This window comes from Canis lupus, chromosome 12 (genome assembly GCF_011100685.1).
Source record: "Canis lupus familiaris isolate Mischka breed German Shepherd chromosome 12, alternate assembly UU_Cfam_GSD_1.0, whole genome shotgun sequence".
In the NCBI taxonomy this organism is placed as follows: Eukaryota; Metazoa; Chordata; class Mammalia; order Carnivora; family Canidae; genus Canis; species Canis lupus.
Window position 1 is genome coordinate 1,114,328 of NC_049233.1, and position 16,474 is coordinate 1,130,801.

The following is a 16,474-nucleotide window of genomic DNA, read 5'->3' on the forward strand; positions in this document are numbered from 1 at the left end:
GCTTGAGCAACGTAATAAACCAGCTAGATCTGACACACATATACAGAACACTCTACCCACACATAACAGAATACACATTCTTCTCCAGCGCACATGGGACACTCACTGTCCAGGATGCAGCCTATGTTAGACCACAGATGAAGACTCAAACAGAATTGAAAGGATATCACATAAACTATGTTTTCCAAGCACCATGGGCGGAGGGGGGGGTGCAGTTAGAAATCGAAAACAAAAGGAAAACTAGAATTAAACACACTCTTAACAAATGGGCCAAAAGAAATCACAAGTAAAATATTTAAGAAATGTTTAAGTCAGTTCCCAACTCCTGCCTTAGACGGTTCTGCTGGCCCTTTGGTTCCCCACTGCCTTCCTCCCTCCAGGAGAGCTAGTCTCGCGGTGGCAGGCGGAGGGGAGCAGAGAGAGGTGAACAAAGAGAAGGAAGACCTGGCTGCATGTGGGTGGTGTCTGTGGTGACAGAAGGGGAGGTGGAGGAGCAGTGGCAGTGTGGGTCGCACCTTGAGGAGGAAGAACAGCACGTGGGCAAGGGCTCTCTCCCCACCCTTTCCTCCAGCCCCTCAGGTGCAGAAGATGAGTAAGCTCTCCTTCAGTGACCTATGTGGCCTCTGCTGCTGTCTGCCTTTCCCTGGGAAAATGACTTCAAATTAGCATTTTTACCACCTGATCCAACTTATACAATGATGTGTGATGAATGTAGAAACTGCTAGACTTAGGGATGCCTGGGTGGCTCAGTGGTTGAGCGTCTGCCTTTGGCTCAGGATGTGATCCCCGGTAGGGGATCAAGTCCCACATCAGGCTCCCTGCATGGAGCCTGCTTCTCCTTCTGTCTGTGCCTCTGCCTCTGTCTGTGTCCCTCATGAATAAATTAATAAAAATTTTTTAAAGAAAAGAAAAAGAAACTGGTGGACTTCACACCAATCAGAATAAGCAGACTGGTAGTATTCTTCTAGAGAAAAAGATGCTATTGAGTGTTTCATGACTAGAACCAGTAAAGGCACCAGAATTGCCTGCATGTTTGTACTTTGTCCAAGCAAGAGCGGCCAAGTACACTTAACTCTTCGCACACAGAAATGATCTTGATCTTGGTCAGATGAGCAGCTTTTACATAGGACTGGGATCACAGACCGATTGTACTATACTGTGTAAGTGTTGGGAACCTGTTGAAGAAAAACCTCTATGCAGATACAGGAGCTGCTTGGCTTACTCTTAGCACAAAATATGGTATTTTCCCTGAAAATGTGATCACATGTGGCCAAAGTAGGACAGAACATCTGTGGATCCTGCTGCTTGGTGTGAGAGTGCTACAGCACTCTTCATTCTCTTCATTCTCCTTTGACCACGGGATGGGAATCACTCTTCCTGACACTTGGAAGACCTACAGTTTTGTTTTGTTTTTTTAAGACCTACAGTTTTGATGCACTCCCAAACATTGACAAAATCTCTAAGATAACAGCTCCTGTGCTAATAATTCAGGAGACTGAAGGTGAAGTCAGTGACTTTTCACATGGCTTCGCATTCTTTGAGCTTTGCCAAGGTTTGAAGGGGCAGGTCACAATGATGTGGAACTTTATGGACGGTACCTTGAAAGGCTGAAACACTTTGGGTCACAGGAACTGCTAAATTTGTAAAATAGTCTGCAAATTTGCATATTGGGTTTTCTGTTCTTGCTGAACTGTGCTCTTCGGTAAATAACATAAAATCTGAAGGTTTTGTTTGCCAATCATGTCAGTTGCCTTCATAAATGTACAGGAAATGACTTGTTATCAGACTTAATGAAGGTTTTAATTACCAGAACCAGAAACTGGAAAGAATAGTATTATGCAGTCAGGCTTCTAATATATTTTTTCTAAGAATGTTCTTTAAACATCAAAGTGAGTACAGTATGACATTTTAATTCTATAAAATCGAATGCTGTAAAAGTATTGCCAAATGCTTTTGCATATCAGAAACAAGTTTATACATATTTTAAAAACATCTCAATGTAATAAATCTTATCCAGGTATACAAATATAATAGTCTTTCGATGGAAAATGGTATATCTAAAACAATTCAGGTACTTATGATAAAATACACTGTATGGAAACATGCAAATTTACTAGAGATGAACTTAACCTTATTGTACAGGGATGGAGGTTTGAATGGTTATTTTATTGTAAAATACATTGAACTTTCTGTATTCCCTAGTTATCATACATTTCCTCCTATAAAAAAAAGATGTAAGTCTTTATTTTTATGCCATCTATTAATTTGCCATCTAGTTACCTTATAAATGAGAAGACTGATACCATTGAATTTTAACTAGTTCTGATTTATAGATTTGGTCCTGTGAGGCAACTACTCAAAATCTCATTTTTGTTATGTAAAGGCATTTAGAGCTTCAAGAATGATTTTGTAGGGCAGCCCCGGTGGCGCACCGGTTTAGCGCCACCTGCAGCCCGGGGTGTGATCCTGGGGACCTGGGATCGAGTCACATGTCAGGCCTCCTGCATGGAGCCTGCTTCTCCCTCTGCCTGTGTCTCTGCCTCTCTCTCATTCTCTATAAATAAATAAATAAATAAATAAATAAATAAATAAATAAATAAATAAATCTTTAAAAAAAAAAAGAATGATTTTGTAAGCAATGCTGTTTTAAATTTTGACAAATCTCACAGAATTCAGTACTCTGCATTATGAGACCACCTGAGAGTGTTAGATATTCTTCAAGACCACAAACAGGCTGGCTATATGGTCATTTTTCACTTGGGCTATTTTTAATAGGACCTATGATTTAGATTCCTATCTGAGAATTTCATGGATTCACTCCTGGATGCAGGACATAAGAGAACATGTAATTCATAACTTTTGTACTTACTGATATGGTAAAAAAACAAAGCTCACATGTAAAAATTAAGTTGCCTTTCCTTGAATGAATCCTGACTGAATAAAACAAAGAAAGGAAAAGAAGTGTCCGCAGTCTAATTTGTGTTCCAGAAGACTCGTGCACTAAGTTTATGGGGAAAACTGGAATAACCCCCACATAAAAATAAATAGGCAAATAGCAAAATTGTGATTTAATCCCAAAATGTAAGACAGTACAGCAGTAAAAATGAGTGAACTACACTAACACATCGGGATAAGTTACCTGCATGTAACAACGATTCACAGAAGACATGTAGTTGTGTTTACTGTACAAGGAGGTAAAACAGGCAAAAAGCAATAATATTGGCTTTGGGCACAGAAACACTTATTGTAAAATCATTAGAGCACTCAAAGGAGTGGTTAGCCACGAATTCTTGGACAGAGGTTACACCTGGGGTACGGCACTGGGGAGTGGCCCATGGGGCTTCATGTTTCTTGTCCCAATTGGGGGTGTGTGCCCAGGTGTTTGCTGTTTCAGATCTTCTGAAACTGGCATTTTTTTAAAATTTTTATTTATTTATGATAGTCACAGAGAGAGAGAGAGAGAGAGAGAGGCAGAGACACAGGCAGAGGGAGAAGAAGCAGGCTCCATGCACCGGGAGCCCGACGTGGGATTCGATCCCGGGTCTCCAGGATCGCGCCCTGGGCCAAAGGCAGGCGCCAAATCGCTGCGCCACCCAGGGATCCCTGAAACTGGCATTTTTCAAACTGGAGTTGTTTTATATTCCAGGTTCATTGTTTTTAAGGAAATTAAAAATGAGATACCAAACTTCATTTCAAGGATACTTGGTAATCCATTGCAAATTGGATCAAAGCACAAACTGTTCACATTGGAATAGAGCCACAGTCAATTATCCTGAGCCATGTTAGAGAGGATACAGAAAGTCATAACAAGAGTTTTGGCTAGAATAGGTCATTTGATCTTTTTCTCGCTGGCACCGTCTATTGTTTTCTGATATACAATGTTCAATGTGGTGTGCAAGGCAATTCTATCTTGTGAAGGATTTGATGTGTCACATTAACCTCCCATTCAACTGGATTCAATACATTCAGAGAATGAAAAGCATATTGTTGCTCAATATAAATTAAACTGGAAATCATTCAATGGAATAACCACTGATGAAATAGCAAATACAAATGGAAATGACAGCAAATAGAGCTGTGTAAAAAATTTTAGTGTATTGTGACAGTGCTTTTTTGAAGTATGTTACTGCCTAAATCTCTTCTACTAAATTCACTGAAAACAACCATAGAGAGAGATGTTAAATATTATAAATGTTAAATTTATATAAACTTCTCATTGTTACTTTCCAAAGAGAAATTTGAAGCATTCAAGGAAAATAATTGGGTGAAAGAAGCATTTGATTTACAAAATTCTGAAATAATATTTAGTTTTGATTTTGGTTTTAACAGGTTCACAAATTCTTTGACAACAATCCTCCTTTCCAGAGATGGATCTTAATGTCCTCCTCCTGAGCATGGACTTGCACTGAATGATTCACTTCTAACTGATAGAAAAGGCTGATGTGATGGTGTGTGACCCAGGACCTAGGAACATAAAACACATTGCAGCTTCTACCTGGCTTTTTCTCTCTCTTTTTGTCTGTCTGTCTCTCTGTTTCTGTCTCTGTCTCTGTCTCTGGTTACTTGCACTGGGGGAAGAAGCTACCTAGTTATTAGCTACCTAATGGAAAAGTCCACACAGCTAGGAACTGAGGCCCCTTGGGACCATCTGGGAAGGAAATGAGGCCTCTTCCTCATTTCCTCATTTCCCTCAACAGCCATGTGAGGGAGCCTTATGTCCTAGGAATCCCTCAGCCCCAGTCAAGCCATCAGATGATGCAGTCCTGTCTGACAACCCAGTCCTGTCTGACTTGACTGCAACCCAGAGAGAGGCCCTGAGACAGAAGCACTCAGGTAAGCCTCTCCTGGATTCCTGACCCTGGGAAACTGTGGGACACAATATATATTTGTTGTTCTGAGCTGCTATGCTGTGGATAATTTGTTAGGCACCAGTACATAACTATTATAGAGTCCAAAGAAGAGAATGAAGTATTGCACTTTAATTTCGATTGGCTCTAAATTAACTATGATATTAAACATCATCTATTGGTTTTAAGATTTAAGAAGAATATCTATGTCTAAGGGAACAGAATGCATATTATTACCATTCACAACAATCTATTTATTTGGAGTTTGATTTCTGACGGTAAACCAATTAAACAAAAGGAAGAAGCAGGCTGTCCTAGGCAGATGCTAAGATGGCCTGCCATAACTAACCTCTGGTTATTCATATTCTTCCAGTTGTTGGATCAAACACTAATCCAGGTGCTAGCGTGAAAGGACTTTGCATATGCAGTGAAGGTTCAGATCAGCTGCATTAAAACAGGAGGATTGGGCAGCCGGGGTGGCTCAGCAGTTTAGCACCACCTTCAGCCCAGGGTATGATCCTGGAGACCCAGGATCCAGTCCCACGTCGGGCTCCCTGCATGGAGCCTACTTCTCCCTCTGCCTGTGTGTCTGCCTCTGTGTGTGTGTGTGTGTCTGTGTGTGTGTCTCATGAATAAATAAATAAAATCTTTTAAAAATAAAAATAAATAAATAAATAAATAAATAAATAAATAAATAAATAAAATAGGAGGATTATCCCAAGTAGTCCTGACCTAATCAGGTGAGCCCTTAATAGCACAGGGTGCTTCCTGAGTGAAGGGACTGGAAGAGTGAGCAGGATTCACTGTGAGTGGGGGCTTTATGATGGAAGGGGCTCCCGGCAAGCAATGCTGGTGGCCACAGGAGCTAAGAACAGCATCCCACTGACAGCGTGCCAGGAAGTGGAGACTGCCGACCTCCAACTACAAGAACTGGAATTCTGCTAACAGATCTGTACAAGCTTGTAGGGGGACCTCAAGCTCTAGTTGCAAACACTGTCTGTGACATGCTGAGGAGAAGACCCCTCAGCATCACTCGTGGACTGCTGACCTACAGAACTGTGCACATAACCATGGGTGTGGTTGTAAGTCACTATGTTTGTGGTTAATTTGTTATGCAGCAATAGAAAACCACCACATAGCCTCAATGCACATCACATTTTCCCAGTGGAATGAATGAATGTATGAATCGTCGTGCACACTAGTTGCATGAAATAAAATCTCATTTTTCATGTATTTTCCATTTTGTGATTTTTAAGTGATGGGATTAAAATCTAATAGTCATATTTCATTCATTCATTCAACAACAATTAATTTAGTGCCTACTCTGCACCAAGAATGGCTTTCTACACTAGGGGTACAGCTTTCCTCAAAGTAGCCCAAAGCACCTGTGCTTCATGCTTTACATTCTAGAGGCTTCCTAAAAGTGAGATGGAGCCCCTGGAGCATTTTCAGTGATGAAATGACACATTCTGACTCACATTAGCAGGATCACTGACCCCAGTGGAGAGAGTGGCCCTGGGTGGCAGGTGTTGGGGTGGCAGCAGGGTGCAATCAGGAGAGCGGGTGGAGACTAAGGGGATGAGAAGGCATGAGGGCTGAGAGAGATGGAGAGAAGGGCTGCAGATGCAGGTGGAGGGAGAGAAGCAGTGGTAAAGAATTCTAAAGTAGTGGAATTTGAATACATTGAATACATTGTTATATCAATTTTTTATTTAATCTCTATTAGGTCTTAGCAAGATATTGTTTGCATCTAATATTTACTGCACTCTGTGGACTGAATACCTGTGGCCTCCTTATGTTATCAGGGTTAAGAAGTAACCTAGATGCCACTAATACCCAAATAAAATCGTCCTTAGGTGCTCATTCATACACACAGGCAACACTGAATGCTGATGACGGGCATTTGGACTGCCCTGAATACTTGCAACTATGAGGTGATTAATGGTTGGACACTCTGATTGAAATGTACTATATTAATGATACTTTCTCTTTTTTTGTATCCTTGATGCTCTGGCATTTGTGGCCTCCATAACTGGGGAGACATTCTCCCTCCCCTGAGTGGCCAATTCTGAGAGCCAGCTAAATGCTTGACCAGGAGCACACCTTCCCTTTGCAAACATATTCTGAACTACCTCTCTTTAAGACTACTCCAGGATATAATATTCCTCTGCTCCAATTACTCAGGACCAGGTACCAGGCTTCTAGAGACAACTCCTGTGACCCAAAGCCAACTGATGACATTATTCAGACTAGTTAATTCTAAAATGTGTCCCCAACCCCTCTGTCTTTCTCAAGGAAAATACAATAAATGCTCTGGGCCATGCTTTCTTCCACTCCTTCTGCCCCCTGGCGCTCCTTGGTGCTTCCCCCATATGGCCCTCTGTGGTGTTCCATGCCCCTCCTCTCAGTAATGTAATAAAAAAAAAAACAGCTTCTTTCAATGGCATCAGCCTCTCCACCTATCACTTAGTCACCTGGGTAAATCAAGACCCAGACACAGATCACATACAGACTGTACTTCCAACGTGCATCTTTGTATTGAGGCTATGTCTGGAATTCACAGACGGAGCTATGGAACAGAGGTCATTTTAAAGCACAAAAACTTAAAGTCTTGGCTTGGGAAAGTGAAAATGACAGCTTTGGTTATTTCAAAGCTGTTTAGGCAAATTTATACAGAAAGGATAAAATCACTACTTTGACACATGCGAGTCCCGATCTCTCAGGGGTTGTCAAGATTATGGTTAAGAAACAAGAAGAAAACTGGCCTCTGTGAAAATCTCTAGCTAGTGCCCCAAGCACACCTGCCTCAGGTACAGAAGACACCTTGTTCCTTCACCAATTGTCCCACAGTCAGCTCTCTCTCTGGCATCAAATTCCCTGAGAGTAAGTTTCCTTCTCAGACAGTCCAGGGGGACTGTCTGGACTGTTGTTTCCTTCGCTGAGTAGAAGATTTTTATTTTTGTGCAGTCCCAATAGTGTATTTTTGCTTTTGTTTCCCTTGCCTCCGGAGACAGATCTAGAGAGGTTACTGCCTGTGTTCTCTTCTAGGATGTTTATGGTTTCAGGACTCACATTTAGGTCTTTACTCCATCTCGAATTTATTTTTGTATATGGTATATGGTTCTTTCTTTTTCAAGTTGCTGGCATGATGATGGACCTGTCAGGTATGGGACTATGGAATCACTTGCGGTACACCTAACACTGTATGTTAACTTCTGGAATTAAAACCCCTACATAAAGAAGTAGGCAAGTAAGTAAGCAAGTCAGTCGGTGGAGGGGGAGTGGTGAGGGGTTCAAGGCAGAGAGTCAAGCTCAGCAAGGGGTCTCCGGGAAGGAAGACAGGAAAAATGGCTGAGCCCAGTCTGGTGTCTTCACCTGGTTTCTTCAGAAAGACCCTGGTCCAGGAGTCAGGGGGAAAGTGTGACCAAGAGCGCTGCACGCAAGATGAAAAGTGTCAGGTCACTCTGTGGTCCCGGGGAGGGCGAGGCTCTCAGGCTCTCAGGCCCCAGGGCGGGTCCCGGGCGGGGACGCTCGGGCTGGGGAGTCCCCACCTCCCCGGGTTTCACTTCTGCGTCTCCCAACCTGGCTCAGGGCCCCCTGCCTGGAGACTCGTGACGCAGCCCCAGCGCGCACTCCCATTGGGTGCAGCGTTTCTGGAGGAGCCAATCGGCGGCACCGGGTCCCGGGCTCTAAAGCCTCCGCCTCCGCCTCCGCCCCCCAGTCCAGCGGCGACGGCCAGTGTCCCCGGAGCCCGGAGATGGAGGTGGTGATGCCGCGAGCCCTCCTCGTGCTGCTGTCGGCGGCCCTGGCCGTGACCCTGACCCGGGCGGGTGAGTGCGGGCGGGAGCGAGGGGACCGGCGGGCGGGGACGCGGGACCCCGGGAAGCCGCCTCTCCGCCGCCCCCGGCCCCTCCCGCCTCCGCCCCGCCCCGGGCATCTCCCCTGGGCCCCGGGCCCCGCGGCGGGAGGGGGTCGGGCGGGGTCTCAGCCCTCGGCTCCGCAGGCTCCCACTCCCTGAGGTTTTTCCACACCGCCGTGTCCCGGCCCGGCCGCGGGGACCCCCTCTACATCTCTGTGGGCTACGTGGACGACACGCAGTTCCTGCGGTTCAACAGCGACGCGGCGAGTCCGAAGGTGGAGCCGCGGGCGCGGTGGATGGAGCAGGAGGGGCCGGAGTTTTGGGAGGAGCAGACGGAGATCGCCAAGGTGCACGCCCAGACCTCCCGATCCAACCTGCAGACGGCCCTCGGCTACTACAACCAGAGCGAGGCCGGTGAGTGACCCGGGCCGGGTCCAGTTCACGAGTCCATGAACCCCCTTGCACAGCCTGGGGTCTCCCCGAGTTCCCGGGTCGGAGATTGACCCCCGGGCCAGGAGACCGTCCTGGCCCCCTACGCGGGACGAGCCTGCAGGGACTTGCGGACAGTTTCCGAGGTCTCTGACCACTCGCCGGCCGTAGGTCCAATGCCAGGGGAGTCTAGGTGGACGGGGCTGACGGCGGGGACCGGGCTACCGGGGCGGGACTGACTGAGACGGGGGCGGGGGGGGTTGCCCAGGGTCTCACACCTTCCAGTGGACTTCGGGCTGCGACGTGGGGCCGGACGGGCGCCTCCTCCGCGGGTATGAGCAGTTCGCGTACGACGGCGCCGATTACCTGGCCCTGGACGAGGACCTGCGCTCCTGGACCGCGGCGGACGCGGCGGCGCAGATCACCCGGCGCAAGTGGGAGGCGGCGGGCGCGGCCCAGTACTACCGGGTATACCTGCAGGGGGAGTGCGTGCAGTCGCTCCTTAAGTACCTGGAGAGAGGGAAAGAGACCCTGCAGCGCACAGGTCTGTGGGGCAGCTGGGACTCCGGGATCTCCCCTCCCGCTGGGGCTGTACCTCCTGCTATCCCTACAAAAAGGAAAATGGAATTGACACCAGAATTCCTCCCCTGCCCCACTTCTTGGATCCTGAAAGTGAAGACTTTCTTGGTTTTCAGTTCTGTACTAAAGAGAGACTCGCTCAGAAAACCCATCCTTCTCTCTGGACATTTAAGGGATCCAGTCTTTATGGAGAGGGATAGAGATATCTCTGAAATAATTTAATAGCAGATTTCTTTGACCCTGGCATTCACCTTGGGCACCACTGACTGACTTCCTCCCTCAGGCCTTGCTCCCTGTCCCACACCCCACTTAATTGGAGGTCTGCCTCCAGGTTTTAAGAGGCACTGGACTTCCTCTACCTAGGTCAGGACCAGAAGTCTCTGTTGTCCCACTCAGAGACCTGGAACTTCCTACCTTAGGCTATCTTATCCTGATTCTAGATCTTCCAAAGGGATAGGAAGGTATCCCAGATCCTGGAGTTCAGGCTGGTGTCTGTATTTTGCACTCCCTCTCCCCCATTTGTCCTCTTCATTCTCAGCATGATCACAACAGTGCTGCTTAGGTGGCCCACCCGGTATAATGCAAATTTGTAAATTTTCTGACCCTTCTCCTTAGATCCTCCAAAAATCTACCTGACCCGCCACCCCGTCTCTGACCATGAGGTCACCCTGAGGTGCTGGGCGCTGGGCTTCTACCCTGCGGAGATCACCCTGACCTGGCAGTGCGATGGGGAGGACCAGACCCAGGACACAGAGGTTGTGGACACCAGGCCTGCAGGAGATGGGACCTTCCAGAAGTGGGCAGCTGTGGTGGTGCCCTCTGGACAGGAGCAGAGATACACGTGCCACGTGCAGCATGAGGGGCTGGCGGAGCCTGTCACTCGGAGATGGGGTAAGGAGGGCCTCGGGGTAGAGCTTCTACTCAGGGCAAGTGGAGCTCTTCTGGAGAATTTCAGCAGAGTCAGGTCTCAAGCCAGAGGCTGGACCCTCATCCTCCCTCCCCTTTCCAGAGCCTTCCCCTCTGTCCACCATAGTCATCGTCAGCATTGCTGCTCTGGTTCTCCTCGTGGTCGCTGGGGTGATTGGAGCTGTGATCTGGAGGAAGCAGCGCTCGGGTAGGGAACCGACTGAATACTCTGTGTTTTCCTGTCCTGTTGGGGGGTTTCCTAGGGAGCACGCTGTCCTGCCTTGTTAACGGGAGGTGTCGTCCATACGCGGTTACTCTCCCACACTGGAGCTGTGTACTCACACTCACTGTGCAGCAAACACTTGGGAAAATGAAGGCCAGAGTTTCGCCTTGGTGATTCTGGTGACGGGGACTGATTCCCAGCCGTCACAGGACAGAGCGGAAGGCCCCTGCTGAGGACAGACCTCCAGCAAGTCAGGTGGTCCAGTGACCCCTCACCTCATGGCTTGTCTCCTGACCCTGACCTGGGCGGTCAGTCAGAATTCTGCAGACTCACTCTGCACCAGGACTGGGAGCTTCCTCGAGGATCTCCTGGCCCAGCCCTGTGCCCGGCCTCTCACATGATGTTTTCTTCCCACAGGAGGAAAAGGACCAGGCTACTCTCATGCTGCACGTGAGTATGCAGGGAGTGATCCCTGAGACCCCGGGGGAGTGTAGACAGGACCCCATGGGGAGCTCACCCCCACAGCTTCTCCTTTAGTCTCACCTCCTGTGAGCTCTGACCACGTCCTGTTTATTCTCCTCTAGGCGATGACAGTGCCCAGGGCTCTGATGTGTCTCTGACAGCTCCTAGAGGTGAGACCCCAGAGACCCTGAAGTGGGGAGGGTTGGGGCACTGGGGACCAGATGAGCGCGAGGGGGCTGTTGAGAATGTCAGCACTTATGTGACTGACCTCAGTTTGTACTTGATTTTTTCTCACAGTGTGAGACCAGCTGCCCTGTGGGGACTGAGCGATGCAAGATGTGTTCACATCTCACGTGATGACATCAACAACCCTGGCTTGTCTCTGCAAACAGTGTCAGGATGTGCCTGTGTCCCTAGGAGCATAATGTGAGGAGGTGGGGAGATTGGCCCACCCTGCCCACCATGACCTGTCCCTAATCTGATGTGCGCTCTCTTCTCTGATGTGCTTTCCTGTCCAGCAGAGGGAGGGCTGGACCATCTCCATCCCTGTCTTTGTTTCATGTTGAGTACTAATGACTTACTACCCTATTGAAAATAAGGATCCATGGGGATCCCTGGGTGGCTCAGCAGTTTAACACCTGCCTTCAGCCCAGGGCATGATCCTGGAGTCCCAGATCGAGTCCCACATCGGGCTCCTTTCATGGAACCTGCTTCTCCCTTTGCCTGTGTCTCTGCCATTCTCTCTCTCTCTCTTATCTCTCATGAATAAATATATAAAATCTTTTTAAAAAAAATAAGGATCCAGATAGGGGTTTGTGTTTCCTAAGTCTTGGGATGTGGGGCTGCTAAGGTAATAAAAGATTTCTGAAGTTGCGAGAGCAAATAAATGGAAGCCCTGAGAACCTTCCAGAATCCTCATGTTTGCTGTGCTGAATCAGTTGCAGTTGGGGGCTGAAAGCTGTCAGGAGCCTAGAGGGGACGGTGCCAGTGCCCAGTAGGTGCTCAGTACATACTGGGTGAGTCGTGTTCAGGCCTCAGCGGGGTCCTCTCTTCTCCGTGTCCTTGCCCCTTCTATAGAAGCTTGTCTCACCAGGACCTGTGATCACAGGGACTTGGATGTCACCTGTCACCAGGACCTTCTGTAGCCAGAGCTTCCTGAGACTGGGTCAGCCTGCTAGACTCAGGTCTGGGTCACAGCATAGCCCCCATTTTGTTTCTTCCTTTTTTTCTTTCTTTCTTTTTTTTTTTTTTTTTGAGTTGTTCCTCTAGAGCCTCATGCCTGCTCTTGCTCTTGTGTCCAAGTTCCTGTCCCATTGTCCCCTGGTGACCCCATTGGTTACAGCAGCAGGTGTCCTTTGGGCTCCCGTCCCCACAGGCCTAGGTCGTCCCCTGCACACAGGAGTCCCCGAGGTTTGGAGAGATGAACTTCCAGATCCATCCAGTCTCCCCCTCCCTCCCCAGCTGCTTTCTGGATTATTGTTCACATCCTGAGGTAGAGAGGGGAGAAGTCAGAGGTTCTCCTCCTCATAAGCGTCCAGGAGTTTCTGCCTCCTCTGCTGCTCTGCCCTCCCTCCCCGCCCTGGGCCCCGTGATCCCTGTGGGATTTATAAAGCAGAGTGTAACGTAGATTTCTCTGTGGCTGGAGAAGAGGACCCAGGAAGCCCAAGTGCAGGGTGCCTGAGGAGTGAACTCTGTGCGTGGTGTGTGCAGGAGAAACGGTGTGGGGGTGGGAGCTGAGGGAGGGAGGTGGGGGCAGCCCCATGAGGAGAGAGAGGGGGCACTGATGACCAGTGGCTGGTGGGGGGCAGGAGCTGCCACAGAACAGCTGTGCCCCAGGCGCTTCTAGAAGAGGGAGACCCTCTTCCTGCGCATTCATTCAGCTGTAACTGTCCTGTGTCACATGCAGGACACACTGTTTGCATCTGGGCAGCTCAGTGAGACTCAGGTGAGGCAAACCTGCTGGTCTCCTGGAGAGTATGTTCTAGTGGTCGGGGGAGACTACACCTGACCCAGGCTGGTGGGTGATTGGGGCAGTGACCCCCTTCTGTAGTAGGAAATCCGACATGTAGCTCATGTCTCCCCCAAAGCATACCAACTAATAGCATGCTCATGACTGGAAGCCTCACGGAGAACATGAGCAGTTGCTTACACTGTGTGTTACGGGTAGTGTGTACTGTGTTCTTACGATGAGCGAAGCTTCAATAAATTAGTAAATCATAAGGAAGGGAAACACCGCGGATAGTACTTACAGTAAAAAAGTCCTCATACAGATGCACACGCACAGTCCCAACCCGTGTAATTCAGACATGAACTGTGTGTGTGTGTGTGTGTGTGTGTGTGTAAGCACAGTAAGGGAGGTGTAGACATTGGAAGTAGGTAGGAGCCTTGAGGAAGGTGACCCAGAGAGAACCTGCTCTAGGACAGGGACGGTGGCCACCTTACTGCAGGGATTGGGGGAGCCTCCCTGAGAAGGTGACCTGGGAGAGATTGGAGGACATGAATTGTGTAAGAGGATGTCTGGGGGAAGTTCTTTCCAGGCAGGGAACCTCCATGCTCAAGCTCCAGGGCAGGAGCCTGTCCCATGTTTGAGGGAGGGTGAGGAGGCCCCTGGGGCTGGAGCAGAGAGCAAGGGGGATGACATGACGTCACGTCATGGAGCCTGAGGACAGTAGAAGGGTTTTGAGTTTTCTCTGAGTGAGATGTGGAGTTATAAGAATGAACAGATCAATTCATTGAATTTCTTTACCAGCACCTGTTTGCTGCGTGCAGAATTGAGAGGTGAAGGGGAGCAACTAGTAGGGAACCTGTAGGACCCAGGGCAGTGTCCCAGGAGGGGGTTGGGGGCTGAACATCTGGAATGTGGGGAGGGAAGATAATAGGAAATGAGTGGGTGCTGGATATGTTTACAGGTGAATTTTGCAGCATTTCCTAAGGCATTCCTTCTGGGGGGTGAGAGGGAGGGATCGAGGAGGGCATCCGGTATTTCAGACTGCAAGGAGAAGTGTGCAGTGCCTTCCATGGAGATGAAGGAGTCACTGGAATCAGGACATTGGGAAGCAGCATCACAGACATCCACTTAGGAATGTGGAATCTGGGCTATAAGAAATGCAGCTGATGTCAGTTGGATACAGAGATATCAAGATTGGAGAATTATACTTGGGAAGTGGCTCCACATCAATCAGTTTCAGAGCCTTCAGCAGAGATGAGGACACCAAGGGTGTGATGGCCATAGAAGAGAAAGGAACAGGCCCAATCCCTGGACTGCTCGGGGCTAAGCAAGCTGATCAGAGCGTACCCCCACAGAGCGTAGTGCTCTGTCTGGTTCTGCATCTAGTAGGTGCATAGAACAGAGAGGCCCAGCCTTCAGTGAGCACAGGGATTTCCTGGACTGTGCAGATCTAGAGAGGCTGGAGCACAGTGTGAGATTCGGGGTTTCTACAAGGTTGCTGCTGCTGCTGTTGGTCTTCAGATCACACATTGAGTAGCAAGCACATGAAGCAGGGTCCCCCGAGTCCCAATTTGAAGACTTCTGGCAAAGCAATGGTAATCAAGGCGGTGTCAGGGGATTGGTTCAAGATGGCAGCTTACAAACATCCTGAACCCATCTTCTTCCATGGACCCAATAGATTTTCAACTACTTGTGGAACAATCTCCTCTAAAGAAGATCTAAGCCTCCACAGCAAAGGATAAAAGGGCAGCATCATCACAGGTAAGAGAGGCAGAGACATTCTTGCCAAAACCAAAAAACTAGAAAATCCACCCCAGGCCTGAGAATCCAAAATATTGTGGCATCACAAAAATACACAACTTTGCTGAGAAGCAAGGGGTCTGTGCTCTACACCAGACACTAAACCCTGGGTCCTCCACAGGAGAGACGAGCCCCTCATGTGCCTGGCTTTGAAAACCAAAGGGATCATATTCAGGAAAACCACAAAACTCCAGGAAATGAAGAACTCACTCTTAAAGTTTGTGTGCAGTCTCACTCACCTCTGACTCAGTTCAAACACCAGTTTGAAAAGTTCCTAGGACACAAGTGAGGGAGATCCACTCACTAATCTTTTTCTTTTCCTATCAAGTCCAGTATAGTTAGCATACAGTGTTATATTAGCTTCTGATGTACAGATTCAACAGTTCTATACATTACATCATGATTGTCAGGATAAGTGTACTGTTATATCTGATAAAGGTTTAGTATCTAAAACTTAGGAAGAACTTCTCAAACTCAACACCTCAAAACCAAATAATCAAATTAAGAAATGGGCAGAAGACACGAATAGACATTTTCCCAAAGGCATCCAGATGGCTTGCAGACACATGAAAGATGCTCAATATCACTCACCATCAGGGAAACACAAATCAAAACCATGATGAAATACCACCTCACACCTGTCAGAATGGAGAACATTCACAACACAGGAAACAACATATGTTGGCAAGGATGCGGAGAAAGAAACCCTCCTGCACTGTTGGAAGAATGAAAACTGGTGCAGCCACTCTAGAAAACAGTATTGAAGTTCCTCATAAAGGTAAAAATAGAGCTACCCCATGATTCAGCAATTGCACTAGTAGGTATTTACCCAAAGGATACAAAATGCAGATTAAAAGGGTACATGCACCCTGATTTTTTTTTAAGATTTTATTTATTTATCCATGAGAGACACACAGAGAGAGAGAGAGAGGTAGAGACACAGGTAGAGGGAGAAGCAGGCTCCCTGCAGAGAGCCCAATATGGAACTCGATCCCAGGACTCCAGGATCACGCCCTGGGCTGAAGGCAGGAGCTAAACTGCTGAGCCACCCGGGGATCCTCCTTGTTCCTGATCTTAAAGGAAAAACTTCCATCCTTGTTCGTTTCATATAAAGACACCTGGAGCATATTCATCTCTGGCTTTTATTATGTTGAGGTAGTTTCCTTCCATTCCTATTTGTTGAATGTTTTTATGATAAAAGAGTGTTGAATTTTGTCAAATGCTTCTTTTCTGCGTCAACTGAAATAATCATGTGTTTTCCCCTTCATTCTCCTAATGCGCTGTATTAGATTGCTTGATGCTCACACGTTGACATGTATTTGCATTCCAAGAATAGTCAGTGTATCGTGGTGATGCTGCTGAGTTCCGTTTGCTGGTATTTTGCTGGTGATACCTATGTGGATATTCCTAAGGGATACTGG

At 47.8% G+C, this 16,474-nt stretch overlaps 1 protein-coding gene and 1 pseudogene across 1 annotated transcript; both read left to right on the top strand.

Moving 5' to 3' along the window:
• The first annotated feature begins 588 nt into the window (after window positions 1-588).
• Window positions 589-1,646, top strand: LOC111098212 (annotated as a pseudogene).
• A 6,958-nt stretch (window positions 1,647-8,604) lies between these two features.
• Window positions 8,605-12,164, top strand: DLA-64 (MHC class I DLA-64). The gene is given in 9 exon segments (NM_001014378.1): window positions 8,605-8,677; window positions 8,851-9,120; window positions 9,404-9,679; window positions 10,330-10,605; window positions 10,724-10,828; window positions 11,261-11,293; window positions 11,428-11,475; window positions 11,603-11,899; window positions 12,099-12,164. Coding segments are annotated over 8 exon segments (1,086 nt in total). The 3' UTR covers window positions 11,608-11,899; window positions 12,099-12,164.
• The last annotated feature ends 4,310 nt before the right edge of the window (window positions 12,165-16,474 follow it).